Source organism: Vidua chalybeata, chromosome 27, assembly GCF_026979565.1.
Source record: "Vidua chalybeata isolate OUT-0048 chromosome 27, bVidCha1 merged haplotype, whole genome shotgun sequence".
Lineage (NCBI taxonomy): Eukaryota > Metazoa > Chordata > Aves > Passeriformes > Viduidae > Vidua > Vidua chalybeata.
Window position 1 is genome coordinate 5,387,043 of NC_071556.1, and position 15,875 is coordinate 5,402,917.

General features: G+C 63.0%; 2 protein-coding genes across 2 annotated transcripts; one reads left to right on the forward strand and one right to left on the reverse strand.

Annotated features, from left to right (window-relative positions):
* The first annotated feature begins 352 nt into the window (after positions 1 to 352).
* PLVAP (plasmalemma vesicle associated protein) lies at positions 353 to 4,678 on the forward strand. Its single transcript, XM_053966090.1, has 6 exons — positions 353 to 924; positions 1,737 to 1,815; positions 2,052 to 2,644; positions 3,642 to 3,762; positions 4,264 to 4,339; positions 4,429 to 4,678. Exons 1-6 carry the CDS (start codon positions 547 to 549, stop codon positions 4,433 to 4,435), a joined length of 1,254 nt encoding a protein of 417 aa, XP_053822065.1. The 5' UTR covers positions 353 to 546; the 3' UTR covers positions 4,436 to 4,678.
* A 1,153-nt stretch (positions 4,679 to 5,831) lies between these two features.
* On the reverse strand, positions 5,832 to 15,022 carry GTPBP3 (GTP binding protein 3, mitochondrial). Its single transcript, XM_053966082.1, has 9 exons — positions 14,974 to 15,022; positions 13,513 to 13,766; positions 11,844 to 11,930; positions 10,882 to 11,084; positions 10,733 to 10,805; positions 9,605 to 9,748; positions 8,272 to 8,437; positions 7,310 to 7,636; positions 5,832 to 6,141 (listed from the first exon to the last, which is right to left on the reverse strand). The coding sequence occupies exons 1-9, from the start codon at positions 15,009 to 15,011 to the stop codon at positions 5,907 to 5,909; spliced, it is 1,527 nt and encodes a 508-aa protein (XP_053822057.1). The 5' UTR covers positions 15,012 to 15,022; the 3' UTR covers positions 5,832 to 5,906.
* Between the last annotated feature and the right edge of the window lie 853 nt (positions 15,023 to 15,875).

Genomic DNA, 15,875 nt, shown 5'->3' on the forward strand with positions numbered 1-15,875 from the left:
CTCCACTCCAGGAACAACAATCCCAGCGCCCCGATAACCCGGCGGGATCGAATTCCCACACCGGGGCTGGGAGTTTTGGGGCGGGAGACAATTCCAGGGGTGCGCCAGGCACTGAAATGGGATGGAGGGATTAAAATCCCATTTTTTAACCCCTCCACTCCAGGAGCAACAATCCCAGCGCCCTGATCGCCCGGCGGGATCGAATTCCCTGTAATTCCCACGCCGGGAGCGGGAATTTCAGTGCGAGACAATTCCAAATAATTCCAGAGGCGCGCCGGGCGCCGAAATGGGATGGAGGGAACGAAATACCTTTTTTTTTTTTTTTTTTTTCCCCTTTCACACTTCAGGAACAACAATCCCAGCAGAAGCTGCGCCCTGATAACCCGGCGGGTCCCCGGGAGCATCCGGCGCGGCAGGAAGGAGCCCGGCAGGAGGAAATATTAAATCCCGGGATATAAACACGGCGGCGGGAGCGGCCCCGCCCCGGCGCGGCCCCCCTGAAAAGCGGGGTCCCGGCGGGGTGGGGCGGCCAGAGCAGGGGCGAGGATGGAGAAGAGCAGCTTCGCCATGGCCAAGTTCGGGCTGGAGCCCAAGCAGGCGGTGCCGAAGCGCGACTGCGGTTTTTACCTCAAGTACATTTTCCTTTTCACCTCGCTGATCCAGTTCCTGATCATCCTGGGGCTCGTGCTCTTCATGGTGTACGGCAACGCCCAGGCGGGCACCGACACGCACCTGAGGCTGCTGGAGGAGCGCGTGCAGAGCCACTACCGCAGGATCGTCGCCCTGGACGCCACCAACGCCAACCTGAGCCGCGTGCTCAACGCCACGCTGAAGGACAAGGACAAGCTGCAGGGGATGGCGCTGAAGGTGCAGAGGGAGCTGGAGAAGTGTAACAGCAGCCAGGCCTCCAGCAGCATCCCGCAGGTGAGCCCCGCGCGCCGGGCCGGGCTGGGAGCTCCCGGGGCGGGGCTGGCACCGCCTGCAGGTGACGCTGCTGTCGCCTCCTCGTCCCTCCGGGTGGTGGCGGCGAGGGGACCCCAGGAAGTGCCGGGGGGTTTTGGCCAACGGGGTTCCAATCTTGGGGTCCTCTTCTTCCTCCTCTTCCTCCCTGGAGCTCTCCCAGAGGCCCTGAAGGGGTGCCAGGGGGTCCTTTCGCGATGTTGTGACCCCTCTCCTCTTCCTCCTCCTCCTCCTCCTCCTCCTCCTCCTCCTCCTCCTCCTCCTCCTCCTCCTCCTCCGGGCTCTCTCTGTCGCCTGTGGGGACCGGGATGATGCCGGGGGTGTTTTTGGGGTGTTCTGACTCCTCTCCTCCTCCTCCTCGTCCTCCTCCTCCTCCCCAGCCCCTGGAGCTTTCCCAGCGCTCCTCAGGTGGTGCCGGGGGGTCCTTTTGGGGTGTTCTGACTCCCTTCCTCCTCCTCTTCCTCCTCCTCCTCATCGCCCCCGTCCCCAGGGCTCTCAGAGCACCCAGAAGGTGACGCCGGGGGATCTCTGGGGGATGTTCTGACTCCTCTCCTCTTCCTCTTCTTCCTCCCGTTCCCTCGGAGCTCTCCCAGTGCCCACGAGGGATCCTTTTGGGATGTTCTGACCCCCTTCCTCCTCCTCGTCCTCCTCCTCTTCCTCATCATCATCCCCCAGGCTCTCTCTGTCACCTTTGGGGACCGGGATGGTGCTGGGGATGTTTTTGGGGTGTTTTGACCCTCCCTCCCTCTCCTCCTCCTCCTCTTCCTCCCGTGCAGCTGCAGGAGCTCCTGTTCCGGCAGGTGAGGCTGACCGAGTGCCAGGTGATCACCACCCTCATCAACACCACCTGTAATGGTAAGAGACCCCCACCCCCAGCCCCAAAAAAACCCTGGGGACCCCCAGCACCCCCTTCCCACCCCTTGGGGACCCCCAACTCTCCCTCCCCACCCTCCTGGGCACCCCCAGCACCCCCAAGCCACCTGCACCAGGCACAGGCGTCACCCCAAGTCACGCGGTGGCACCTGGGGGGACCCAAACCCCCAGATCCCAAATCCCCCAGACCCAAACGCTGTCCCCCAATTCCCCCCAAGCCGAGAAGCTGCAGCTGCAGCGGCAGCTGGACCAGGCCAGCTCGTCCAAGAAAATCCTGGAGGAGAGCGGCCGGCAGAGCCAGGCCCAGCTGGCCAAAGCCACCCAGGAGAGGGACAGGTGCCAGGAGGAGCTGCAGAGCGCCAGGACCCAGGGCGACCTGAGCAGGATGGAGCTGGAGGTGCAGAAACACCGCTGCAGCTCCCTCCAGAGCGACCTCGGCGAGAAGCTGCCGAGGATCTCGGAGCTGGTGAAGCAGCTGCGCTGCGGGGAAGCCGAGGCCGAGCTGCGGCAGATCCGGGACCGCGTGGAGGGGCTGCTCCGGCGGCAGCAGGAGCGCGACTCGCAGTTCGTCTGGAGGAGCAGCTGCGAGCTGAGCGTGCAGCAGTGCCGCCTCAACTGCTCCCGCGACGTGCAGGAGCTGCGCAGGAGCCTGCAGGGCCTGCAGCAGCGGGAGAAGGACGGCGAGGAGGAGAGGAAGAGGCTGCAGGCCGAGAAGGAGAAGGTGGCGAAGGAGCTGGAGGAGAGGAGGAAGGCGGCGGCGGCGCTGGCGGAGTCGCTGAGGGAGCAGCTCGGGGTCTGCATGGGAACCAAGGTGGGGACACCCCGTGGGGACATGGGGACATGGGGACATGGGGACATGGGACATGGGGACATGGGACATGGGGACATGGGGACATGGGACATGGGGAGCTGGGGACATGGGACATTGGGGACATGGGACATGGGGACATGGGACATGGGACACTGGGGAAATGGGACACTGGGGAAATGGGACATTGGGGAAATGGGACATGGGACATGGGGACATGGGACATTGGGGACATGGGGACATGGGGACATGCGACATGGGGACATGGGACATGGGGACATGGGACACTGGGGACATGGGACATGGGACACTGGGGACATGGGGAACTGGGGACATGGGACATAGGGAACTGGGGACATGGGACACTGGGGACATGGGACATGGGGACATGGGACATTGGGACATTGGGGAAATGGGACATGGGGCACTGGGGACATGGGACATCGGACACTGGGGACATGGGACATGGGGACATGGGGAACTGGGGACATGGGACATGGGACACTGGGGACATGGGGAACTGGGGACATGGGACATGGGACACTGGGGACATGGGACATGGGGACATGGGGAGCTGGGGACATGGGACATGGGATACTGGGGACACAGGGACATGGGGAATTGGGGACACAGGGACATGGGGACATGAGGCACCAGGGACATGGAACATTGGGGCAGTGGGGACATTGGGGCACTGGGGACACGGGGAATTGGGGACACAGAGACACAGGGAATTGGGGACATGGGGACTCCCATGGGGACACGGGCACCTCTGCACCGGGGTTTTCCTTCTGGACACCTGGATTTAGTTTGTGTGGGAATTCCCTGCTGGGGGCGGTGCCACCACTGAGCAGTGCCACCACTGAGCAGTGCCATCACTGAGCGGTGCCACCACTGAGCAGTGCCACCACTGAGCAGTGCCACCACTGACCGGTGCCACCACTGACCAGTGCCACCTCTGAGCGGTGCCACCACTGACTGGCACCCGCTGTGCCCCCAGATGTCCCAGCTGGACCTGCCGGGCTCGCGGGCGCTGGGCAGCGCCGGCCGCTCGGGCTCCTTCCCTGGCACGGGCGCCTACGTGGAGCTCCTGAGGAACCCGGCCACCCTGGGCACCATGGGTGAGTCCTGGCGGGACTGGGGACACGCCGGGGGGTCACCGTGTCCTGCTGGGTGCCCATCCCATCCCATGGATCCCATCCCAGTCCCATGGATCCCATCCCACGGATCCCATCCCAGTCCCACGGATCCCATCCCAGTCCCATGGATCCCATCCCAGTCCCACAGATCCCATCCCAATTCCATGGATCCCATCCCATGGATCCCAATCCCAATCCCATGGATCCCAATCCCACTCCCATGGATTCCAATCCCATGGATCCCAATCCCATGGATCCCAATCCCAATCCCATGGATTCCATCCCATGGATCCCAATCCCATGGATCCCAATCCCACTCCCATGGATCCCAATCCCATGGATCCCAATCCCACTCCCATGGATCCCAATCCCATGGATCCCAATCCCACTCCCATGGATCCCAATCCCATGGATCCCAATCCCATGGATCCCAATCCCACTCCCATGGATCCCAATCCCATATTCCCATCCCAATCCCGGCAGGAATGCAGAACCCAGCGGAGCTCCAGCGGATGCTGCAGCTGATGGAGCAGTACACGGCCACCCTGAAGAACGCCAGGTGAGGGGACAGCGGTGACACCGGGCCACCCTCCCCGGGCCACCCAGGGCTCCTGGAGGCGCCCCCGACCTGATCCCGTTTTCCCACAGCGGATAACGCTGGGAAACCCCAGGGAAAACCAGGAGAGCCGCCCAGGAGGTGCTTCCCGCAGCACGGATGGCAACCCCCGGCCCAGGGCCACCCTCCCTGTGTCCCCGTGTCCCTGTGTCCCCGTGTCCCCGTGTCCCTGTGTCCCCGTGTCCCTGTGTCCCCAGCCCCGCCCCGCGTGTCCCCTCAGATGTATCCCTGCCTTTTGGCTGGAGCGGGACAACAGCCAGCCCCAAATCTGGGGACAACTCGCCGCTCGTGTGGATGGAAATCCATGGAAAAATCGGGAATTCTGGGAGCGGGGATTCCGCACAGAGGGGTGGGAAGCGCCCGAGGACGAGGGACAGGGATGTCCTTGTCCCCAGAAGATGAGGGACAGCGCTGTCCTTGTACCCCGGCCCCAAATTTGGGGACAACTCGCTGCTCGTGTGGATGGAAATCCATGGAAAAATCGGGATGGGGAGCGGGAATTCCATCCCGGCTCTGCACAGAGGGGTGGGAAGCGCCCGAGGGCGAGGGACAGGGATGTCCTTGTCCCCAGAGGATGAGGGACAGGGATGTCCTTGTCCCCAAAGAAGGACGAGGGACCGCGCCGTCCTTGTCCCCCCGGCCCCCCCGGAGCGGGGCAGGGATTGATTCCCAGGATTTTTTCCCGGGATTTACGGCTGCGTTTCCTGTGGAAAATCCTTTTCCTGCCCCGCCGCCCCTGCCCGCACGCCAGGCGCCACCGAGGCCTCCCGGAGCGTCCCTTGTCCCCGGTGCCATCCCGAGTGTCCCCCAAGCCGTGTCCCTGGCGGGACAAGGGCACTGCCACCCCCTGCCACCCCCCCCCAGGATGGCAATGCCACCTCCCCCCCCCAGCTCCTGCCCAGCCCCAGGGTGGGACCGCGGTGACAAAGGTGACAAAGGTGACAAAGGTGACAAAATCTCACCGTCCCCGAAGGTCGGGCTGGAGGGGGGGGGAGCCTCAGGCACTGCCAGAGGATTTCCTGGAATTCCTCCATGGATAATCTCGGAGCTCCAGGTGCTTCCCCAGCCCGGGAGCGCCGCCTGGGGGGTGGCACAGGGCGAGGGGGGTGGCACAGGGGTGTCCCCAAGAGATGCCACCGTTTTTGGGGTGGCAGAGCACCAGCAGGATCCCACACCTGCCACGGCTTGGGGGAATTCCGTGGATTGGGATGGATCCTGGGGGTCCCAAACCCCTCACGCCGAATCCTTGGGGTCGGGGCACAGGGATGTGCCCCTTGTCACCCCGGGGATGGGGACACCCCAAACTGGGGACAGCTGGGGTGGCTTTTCCCTTCCAGCTCCTTGTTTGTCCCCCTGGCCGGGAATTGGGACTTTTCCCAGGGTTTTTTCCCCCACATTTGGGGTTTGGGACACGCTCCCACACACGGCCACCAGCGAGGGGACAACACCAAAGGCACCAAAGGCACCACGGTTTAATGCCGGCGACACCGCGCCCCGCGGAGCGCCAGCGTCACTTCCCGACACAAAAATCCCTAAAAATGATATCCAGGACATCCTCGGCGCCCACGTGCCCGGTGATCCTGCCCAGCTCCCGCCGTGCCACCCGCAGCTGCTCGGCCGCCACCGCCAGGTCCCCGCTGTCCCCGAGGTCCCCGAAGCGCTCCAGGGCCGCCGCGCACGCCCCGAGGTGGCGGCTGTGCCTGCTCTGCGTCAGGCTGGGCCACCCCGACAGCGGATCCCCGCACCTGGGAAAGGGTCGGGAACGGGAATGGGGACGGGAATGGGAATGGGAATGGGAATGGGAACGGGAACGGGAATGGGAATGGGAATGGGAATGGGAACGGGAACGGGAACGGGAATGGGAATGGGAACGGGAGTGGGAATGGGAATGGGAACGGGAATGGGAATGGGAATGGGAATGGGAATGGGAACGGAAATGGGAATGGGAATGGGAATGGGAATGGGAATGGGAATGGGAGGGGATGGGGAATGGGAATGGGAATGGGAATGGGAATGGGAACGGGAATGGGGACGGGAGTGGGAACGGGAGTGGGAACGGGAGTGGGAATGGGAATGGGAACGGGAATGGGAACGGGAATGGGAATGGGAACGGGAATGGGAATCGGAATGGGAAAGGCATTGAAATGGGAAAGGGATTGGGAACGGGAGGGGAATGGGAACAGGAATGGGAACGGGAATGGGAATGAGAAAGGGAGGGGAATGGGAATGGAATGGGAACGGGAATGGGAATGAGAAAGGGAGGGGAATGGGAATGGGAATGGGAATGAGAGGGATTGGGAATGGGAAAGGGAATGGAATGGGAATGGGAATGGGAATGGGAATGGGAATGAGAGGGATTGGGAATGGGAAAGGGAATGGGAACGGGAGGAGAATGAGAACAGGAAAGGGAATGGGAACAGGAGGGGATGGGGAATGGGAGGGGATTGGAAATGGGAGGGGATCGGGAACAGGAAAGGGAATGGGAATGGGAAAGGGATTGGGAATGGGAAAGGGATCGGGTATGGAAGAGGGGATCAGGAATGGGAAAGGGATTGGGGATGGAAAAGGGGATTGGGAATGGAAAAGGGATTGGAATTTCCATTTTCGATGGAAAGGGAATTGGGAACAGAAAAGGGATCAGCCAGGGAAAAGGGGATCAGGCATGGAAAAGAGGATTGGGCACAGAAAAGGGGATCAGACATGGGAAAGGGATTGGGCACAGAAAAGGGGATCAGGCATGGAAAGGGGGATCAGGAACGGAAAAGGGATCGGGAACGGAAAGGGGATTTGGCATGGAAACAGGGATTGGGCATGGAAAAGGGCATTGAGAACAGAAAGGGGGATCAGCCATGGCAAAAGGGGATCAGGCACCCCAAAAAGCGGGCTGAGGGTTTGGGGTGCCCCTGGACTCACAGCTGTGCCAGCTGTTGTGCCAGCAGCTCCAGCAGCGCCTCCAGCCCCTGGCCCGTCTTGCAGGACAGGAGGGTGGCAGGGGGTCCCTGGGCACCGGCGGCACTCGGGGACCCCCCGCAGGACAGGAGGGTGGCAGGGGGTCCCTGGGCACCGGCGGCACTCGGGGACCCCCCGTGCCCCCCCAGCAGGTCGGCCTTGTTGAGCACCAGCACGCAGGGGGTGCCCGGGGGCGGCTCCAGCGCCGCCAGCGCCGCCCCCAGAGCCCCCGGCGCGGGTGGCACCGAGGTGGCATCCAGCACTGCCAGCACCAGATCGGCCTGGCACAACCTGGGGACGCACACGGCGACGTCACCTCGAGGGCTGAGCCGCGGGGACACCCCAAAACACACCCCAAAACACACCCTGAAACACCCTGAAACCCCACAAAACACGGCGAAACACCACAAAACACCCCAAAACATGGCAAAACCCCCCAAAACACCCTGAAACCCCACAAAACCCCACAAAACCCCCAAAAACACCACAAAACACCACAAAACACCCAAAAACACCACAAAATCCCACAAAACAACACAAAACCCCCCAAAACACCCTAAAACACCCCAAAACTCCCCGAAACACCCTGAAACACCACAAAACACCCCAAAACACCTTGAAACACCACAAAACCCCCCAAAACACCACAAAACACTCTGAAACCCCCCAAAACACCACAAAACACCCTGAAACCCCCCAAAACACGGCGAAACTGCCCGAAACACCCTGAAACATCACAAAACACCCCAAAACCCCACAAAACCCCCCAAACCAGCGCAAAACCCCCCAAAACCCCCCAAAACACCTTAAAACACCATAAAACTCCACAAAACCCCCCAAAGCAGCGCAGAACCCCCCAAAACACCCCAAAACACCCCAAAACACCCCAAAACACCCTGAACCCCCCCGAACGCCCCGGGGCTCACCGGGCCCGTGCCCGGCTGACGCCCTCGCGCTCCACGGGGTCGGTGGCCTGGCGCAGCCCCGCGGTGTCGCTGAGCACCAGCGGGTACCCCCCGATGTCCAGGGCCACCTCCAGCACGTCCCGCGTGGTGCCCGCCATGGGGGACACGATGGCGGCCGGGCGCCGACCTGGGGACAGCGGGAAAGCTCCTGTGGGGGTTGGGAATTGTCCTGGGCCATCCATGCCCATGGGTGACTTGGGGACATAGGAATGGTCCCCGTGCTGCTTTGGGAATTATCCCAACCCCTCCATGCCCATGGGTGACATGGGGACATAGGAATGGTCCCTGTGGGATTTTGGGATTTGTCCGGGGCCATCCACACCCGTGGGTGACATGGGGACATCAGGAATGGTCCCTGTGAGGTTTGGGAATTATCCCAACTCCTCCATGCCCAGTCCCTGCTGTGGGTGACATGGGGACATCAGGAATGGTCCCTGTGGGATTTTGGGAATTATCCCAACCCCTCCACACCCGTGGGTGACCTGGGGACATCAGGAATGGTCCCTGTCGGGTTTTGGGAATTATCCCAACCCCTCCATGCCCGTGGGTGACTTGGGGACATCAGGAATGGTCCCTGTGGGATTTTGGGAATTATCCCAACCCCTCCATGCCCGTGGGTGACCTGGGGACATCAGGAATGGTCCCTGTGGGATTTTGGGATTTGTCCGGGGCCATCCACACCCGTGGGTGACATGGGGACATCAGGAATGGTCACTCTGGGGTTTGGGAATTGTCCGGGGCCATCCACACCCGTGGGTGACATGGGGACATCAGGAATGGTCCCTGTGAGGTTTGGGAATTATCCCAACTCCTCCATGCCCAGTCCCTGCTGTGGGTGACACGGGGACATCAGGAATGGTCCCTGTGGGATTTTGGGAATTATCCCAACCCCTCCATGCCCAGTCCCTGCTGTGGGTGACTTGGGGACACTGGGAATGATCTGGAATTGACTCTGGAATTTTGGGAATTATCTCGTGCCCTCCACACCCACGGGTGACACGATGGCCTTGGGGACACTGGGAATGGCTCCCTGGGGGATTTTGGGAATTATCCCAGCCCCTCCACAGCCGGGGGTGACATGGGGACATCAGGAATGGTCCCTGTGGGTTTTGGGAATTATCCCAGCCCCTCCACATGCAGTCCCCAGCCTGGGTGACCTGAGGACACTGGGAATGGCTCCCTGGGGGATTTTGGGAATTATCCCAGCCCCTCCACGCGCAATGCCCAGCCCGGGTGACCCGGGGACAGCGGAACAGCCCCTCTGGGAGCCCGGCAGGCTCCCGTGGCCACTCACAGAGCAGGTTGAGCAGGCTGCTCTTGCCCACGTTGGGGGGGCCGGCGATGACCGCCCGGACCCCCCCCCGCAGCAGCTCCCCCCGGCGCCCGTCCCGCAGGTGGCCCCGGATGTCCCGGAGCAGCTCCCGCACGGTGACATCCACTGCGGGGACACGGCGGGGTCAGCCCTGCCCGGGGGACAGCGGGGCCCGACCCTGACCTGGGGGAAACACCGGGAGAGCCCCGGGGCCTGACCCCCAAATCTGGGATAAACCCCGGGGCCTGACCCCCAGATCTGGGATAAAACACTGAGAGAGACCCCAGAGCCTGAGCCCCAGATCTGGGATAAACCCCGGAGCCTGACCCCCAAATTTGGGATAAAACACCGGGAGAGCCCCGGGGCCTGACCCCCAGATCTGGGATAAACCCCGGAGCCTGACCCCCAAATTTGGGATAAAACACCGGGAGAGACCCCGGGGCCTGACCCCCAGATCTGGGATAAACCCCGGAGCCTGACCCCCAAATTTGGGATAAAACACCGGGAGAGACCCCAGAGCCTGACCCCCAGATCTGGGATAAACCCCAGAGCCTGACCCCCAAATTTGGGATAAAACACCGGGAGAGACCCCGGGGCCTGACCCCCAAATTTGGGATAAAACACCGGAGGGACCTCGGGGCCTGACCCCCAGATCTGGGGGAAACACCGGGAGAGACCCCGGGGCCTGACCCCCAAATCTGGGATAAACCCCAGAGCCTGACCCCCAAATTTGGGATAAAACACCAGAACAGACCCCAGAGCCTGACCCCCAAATTTGGGATAAAAACACCAGGAGAGACCCCAGAGCCTGACCCCAAATTTGGGATAAAAACACCAGGAGAGACCCCAGAGCCTGACCCCCAAATTTGGGATAACAACACTGAGAGAGACCCCTGGGCCTGACCCCGAAATTTGGGATAAAAACACCAGAACAGACCCTGGGGCCTGACCCCGAAATTTGGGATAAAACCCCGGGACAGACCCCATGTCCCGGTCAGGGGGACAGACAAGGACCTGGAGCAGCCGGGTGGGACAAGCCCCCCTGGATGTCCCCATTCCCGGTGTGCCACCGTGGGGACACAGCCGTGGCACGGGGACCCCGGGGCTCACCTCGGGCCACAACCTCTTCCTCCACGTTGTCATCCTCGCTGAAGTCGATGTAGGCCTCCAGGTGGGCCAGCGCCTGCCGTTGGGGTGGGAGCCATCCCTGAGCTGGTGGCCACCCGGGAGGGCTCGGTGGCCCCGCAGGTGAGCCCCACCTGGGTCAGGGCGTGGCTCCAGCGCTGGTAGAGCCGGCCCAGGTCCCCCTCCATCTGCCGGAGGGCCTGGCGCCGCTGCGCCTCCGTCTCGGCCCCGATCAGGTCCCGCAGGCCCTCGGCCGCCGTCAGGTCCAGCTTGCCGTGGGCAAACGCCCGGCGCGTGAACTCGCCCGGCTCGGCCGGCCGCAGCCCCGGCAAGCGGCCTGGGGGAGCCACCGGGGAGAGCGGGGTGACGGAGTGTCCCGGGGAAAGGGATGGGGAGGATCAGCCTGAACCCCGGATCACAAAGGGAATGGGGAAAGGGGACGGGGGAAATGGGAATGGGAAAGGGACGGGGAGGATCAGCCTGAACCCCGGATCGCAAAGGGAATGGGGAAAAGGGGACGGGGGAAATGGGAATGGGGAAATGGGAATGGGAAAGGGGACAGGGGAAACGGGACAGGGGAGGATCAGCCTGAACCCCTGAGATCCCAAAGGGAAGGGGAAATGGGAAGGGGGAAAAGGTGAAGGGGAAATGGGGTGGGGAAAGATCAGCCTGAACCCAGGATCACAAAGGGAAGGGGAAATGGGACAGGGGAAATGGGAATGGGAAAGGGGACAGGGGAGGATCAGCCTGAACCCCAGATCACAAAGGGCATGGGAAATGGGAAGGGGGAAAAGGTGAAGGGGAAATGGGGTGGGGAAAGATCAGCCTGAATCTCGGATCCCAAAGGGAAGGGCGAAAATGGACAGGGGAGGATCAGCCTGAACCCTGGGATCCCAAGGGGAAGAGGGAAAGGATCAGCAGGGATGGAAAAGGGGCAGGATGGGCTGGAATAGGATCAGGGGGCTGGAATAGGATCAGGGGGGCTGGAATAGGATCAGGGGGGCTGGAATAGGATCAGCAGGGCTGGAATAGGATCAGGGGGGCTGGAATAGGATCAGGGGGGCTGGAATAGGATCAGGGGGGCATCGGGGCTCACCCAGGGCCCGCAGCACCCCGCTGACCACGGCGGGCCCCCCGTGCACGTGCAGCTCGGCACAATCCTCCCCGGTGAAGCTGTGGGGCCCTGCGGGCACACGGGGCTGGGTGGGCACCCCCGGCTCCCCCTCGCCGCCCCCACACCCCAAAACGGCCCCTGGGGAGCTCCGGGAGAGACCCTTCCCCAGAGCAGCTCCATGGGATCGCTGCCACGGTGACCCCAACCCCAAACGGGGCCAGGACAGGCCCCAAGACTCCCATGGGGCAAACTGAGCCCCCCCAAACCTCAATTCACACCCCCAAACCCCAATTCCTGCCCCCAAACCCCAAACCCGTGCCCCCAACCCCCAGCCCCGTGTCCCCCGACCCCAAACCCGTGCCCCCCAGCCCCAGCCCCGTGTCCCCAGCCCCGTGTCCCCCAGCCCCAGCCCCGTGTCCCCAAACCCCAAATCTGTGTCCCCTGACCCCAGCCCCATGTCCCCAAATCCCAGCCCCGTGTCCCCCAGCCCCGTGTCCCCCGACCCCAGCCCCGTGTCCCAGCCCCAGCCCCGTGTCCCCAGCCCCAGCCCCGTGTCCCCAAACCCCAAACCCGTGTCCCCCAGCCCCGTGTCCCCAGCCCCGTGTCCCCAAACCCGTGTCCCCCAGCCCCGTGTCCCCCACCCCCAGCCCCGTGTCCCCAGCCCTGTGTCCCCAACCCTGTGTCCCCCAGCCCCAGCCCCGTGTCCCCCACCCCCAGCCCTGTGTCCCCAGCCCCGTGTCCCCAAACCCCAAACCCGTGTCCCCCGTGTCCCCAGCCGCGTGTCCCCAGCCCCGTGTCCCACGTGCCGTGTCCCCAAACCCCAAATCTGTGTCCCCCGTGTCCCCGGCCCCGTGTCCCCACCCCCAGCCCCGTGTCCCCAAACCCCAAATCTGTGTCCCCCGTGTCCCCAGCCCCGTGTCCCCAACCCCAGCCCCGTGTCCCCAGCCCTGTGTCCCCCAACCCATGTCCCCAGCCCCGTGTCCCCCGTGCCGTGTCCCCACCCCCAGCCCCGTGTCCCCAGCCCCGTGTCCCCCAGCCCTGTGTCCCCCGACTCCAGCCCCAAACCCATGTCCCCACCCCCAGCCCCGTGTCCCCCGACCCCAAACCCGTGTCCCCCGTGTCCCCAGCCCCGTGTCCCCAACCCCAGCCCTGTGTCCCCAGCCCCGTGTCCCCCAGCCCCCTGTCCCCCAGCCCCGTGTCCCCCGTGCCGTGTCCCCGAACCCCAAACCCGTGTCCCCCAGCCCCAGCCCCGTGTCCCCCAGCCCCCTGTCCCCCAGCCCCGTGTCCCCAGCCCCGTGTCCCACGTGCCGTGTCCCCGAACCCCAAACCCGTGTCCCCCGTGTCCCCAGCCCCGTGTCCCCAGCCCCGTGTCCCACGTGCCGTGTCCCCGACCCCAAACCCGTGTCCCCCGTGTCCCCCAGCCCCGTGTCCCCAGCCCCGTGTCCCCAGCCCCGTGTCCCCGAACCCCAAACCCGTGTCCCCCAGCCCCAGCCCCGTGTCCCCCAGCCCCCTGTCCCCCAGCCCCGTGTCCCCAGCCCCGTGTCCCCGAACCCCAAACCCGTGTCCCCCGTGTCCCCAGCCCCGTGTCCCACGTGCCGTGTCCCCGAACCCCAAACCCGTGTCCCCCGTGTCCCCAGCCCCGTGTCCCCACCTGGGAACCACACCACGAGCCCGCGGTCCAGGCTCTCGGCGCTCTGCGGGTCCCGGATGCGGCGCAGGGCCAGGACCCGCGGCGGGGGCGGCGCGGGGGTGGCGGTGAGGCTGCGCAGGGCCCCCGCGCTGCCCGGCCCGCTGGCCCGGATCACGGCCACGCCGCAGCGCCCCGGCGCCGAGCACAGCGCGAAGATGGTGTCACCTGTGCCCGCCGCAGGTGCCACCCGGGCCGAGCTCAGCGCGCGCGCCCACCTGCGGGGGCGGCGCCGGGATCCGTGGGGGCACCCCCGGCTGGGCACCGGGGGGGGGGGCGCGACCCCCCCCCCCCCCCCCAAGGTGTGTGCTGGCCTCAGGTGTTCCCCTGCCAGGTGGGACCTTCACCCAGGGACCCCTCCCCAGGTCAGACTCCTCCCCATGGATCCCCTCCCCAGGTGAGACCCCTACCCATGGATCCCCTCCCCAGGTGAGACTCCTCCCCAGGGACCCCTTTCCCAGGTGAGACCCTTCCCCAGGTGAGATCCCTCCCCAGATGAGACTTCTCCCCATGGATCCCCTCCCCAGGTGAGACCCCTTCCCCAGGTGGGACCCCTCCCCATGGATCCCTTCCCCAGGTGAGACCCCTCCCCATGGACCCCTTCCCCAGGTGGGACCCCTCCCCAGGTGAGACCCTTCTCCAGGTGAGACCCTTCCCCAGGTGGGACCCCTCCCCAGGTGAGACCCTTCTCCAGGTGAGACCCCTTCCCAGGGCCCCCTTCCCCAGGTGAGACCCTTCTCCAGGTGAGACCCTTCCCCAGGTGGGACCCCTCCCCAGGTGAGACCCTTCTCCAGGTGAGACCCTTCCCCAGGTGGGACCCCTCCCCAGGGACCCCTTCCCCAGGTGAGACCCTTCTCCAGGTGAGACCCTTCCCCAGGTGGGACCCCTCCCCAGGTGAGACCCTTCTCCAGGTGAGACCCCTTCCCCAGGTGGGACCCCTCCCCAGGGACCCCTCCCCAGGTGAGACCCTTCTCCAGGTGAGACCCTTCCCCAGGTGGGATCCCTCCCCATGAATCCCTTCCCCAGGTGAGACCCCTCCCCAGGTGAGACCCTTCCCCAGGTGGGACCCCTCCCCATTATCCCCTTTCCCAGGTGGGACCCCTCCCCATGAATCCCTTCTCCAGGTGAGACCCCTCCCCAGGTGAGACCCTATCCCAGGTGAGACCCCTCCCCATGGATTCCTTCCCCAGGTGGGACCCCTCCCCAAATACCCCCCCGCCCAGGTACTCCCCATCTCCAGGTGTGCCCCCTCCCCATGGGCCCCCTCCCCAGGTGAGACCCCTGCCTTTACTCCCCCTCCCCAGGTCCCCCCAAACCCCCCGGCTCAGCCATTCCCGTGCCCCGCCATGGCAAAGCCACCCCCGGGGGTGTCCCCCTGTCCCCCCCTGTCCCCCCCTGTCCCCTCTGTCCCCTCTGTCCCCTCACCTGCCCCGCGCTGCCCTCACGGCCCCGCTCAGCGCCATCGCTGCCCTCAGCCTGGCCCCGCCCACCGCCGCACGCCATTGGGCAAACCCACCGAGGGGGCGTGACTACCGTTGAAATCCCGCTCCTGATTGGTTAATAACCCGCGCAGGGTCCGCACCGGCCTCAGCGCCCCTTCCCATCAACGCATGCTATTGGTCAATACAAAATAATGGGCGGGGATAGCGGTGAAACACGGCTTTTGATTGGTCAATGAGCAAACATGGCGGCGCCCTGAGTGAAGCCGTGCAGGGCCGCGGTTCCGCCCGGCCCCTCGGGTCCCGCTGAGAAACACGGGTCGCTATTTAAATTCTATTTATATTTAAAATCTATTTATATTTAAATGAAATTTCTTAATTTTGTAAAAGTTTATTAAGGGTAAAATCCAGCGCTGGGGCGCTTGGCTCTTTGCTTTATGTTTATATTTTTATTTTTAAAATTTATTTCTTTTAAATATATAAATAAATATATTTATGAATATACATGAATGCATTCATATTTCTATGAATATGCATGTACCCCCTATAATGGAACAGTCTATAGAGAACGTGGTTTAAGTTAAATAAATACAAATGTATTAAATTTATATTTTTATATATAAAAACAATATCTATTTAATATAGTATTGTGGAAGTTTTCTATTAAATAGATATTACTTATATATATATATATAATATATTTTTATATTTATTTAACTGAAACCACATTCTCTATAGACTGCTCCATCAGGGGGGTACACGCATATTTATAAAAGTTTATATTAAAAGATTTCTTTGCATTTCGATGTCCTTTTGCTTGGTTTTAACCTTTGACTTGTCTTCCTGCCATCTTGTAGATTGTGCCAAAATATTTTATTTCTTCTTGTG

What these genes read in the sequence shown, in the direction of transcription:
- PLVAP (XM_053966090.1), top strand. Translation starts at nt 547, where the DNA reads ATGGAGAAGAGCAGCTTCGCCATGGCCAAGTTCGGGCTGGAGCCCAAG. An exon ending in CCTCCAGCAGCATCCCGCAG is followed by an intron (nt 925 to 1,736) that starts GTGAGCCCCGCG and finishes CCTCCCGTGCAG; the next exon opens with CTGCAGGAGCTCCTGTTCCG. An exon ending in GGGTCTGCATGGGAACCAAG is followed by an intron (nt 2,645 to 3,641) that starts GTGGGGACACCC and finishes CTGTGCCCCCAG; the next exon opens with ATGTCCCAGCTGGACCTGCC.
- GTPBP3 (XM_053966082.1), bottom strand. Translation starts at nt 15,011, where the DNA reads ATGGCGCTGAGCGGGGCCGTGAGGGCAGCGCGGGGCAG. An exon ending in GCTCGTGGTGTGGTTCCCAG is followed by an intron (nt 11,931 to 13,512) that starts GTGGGGACACGG and finishes GTGTGCCCGCAG; the next exon opens with GGCCCCACAGCTTCACCGGG. An exon ending in GGAGCCACGCCCTGACCCAG is followed by an intron (nt 10,806 to 10,881) that starts GTGGGGCTCACC and finishes CCCCAACGGCAG; the next exon opens with GCGCTGGCCCACCTGGAGGC.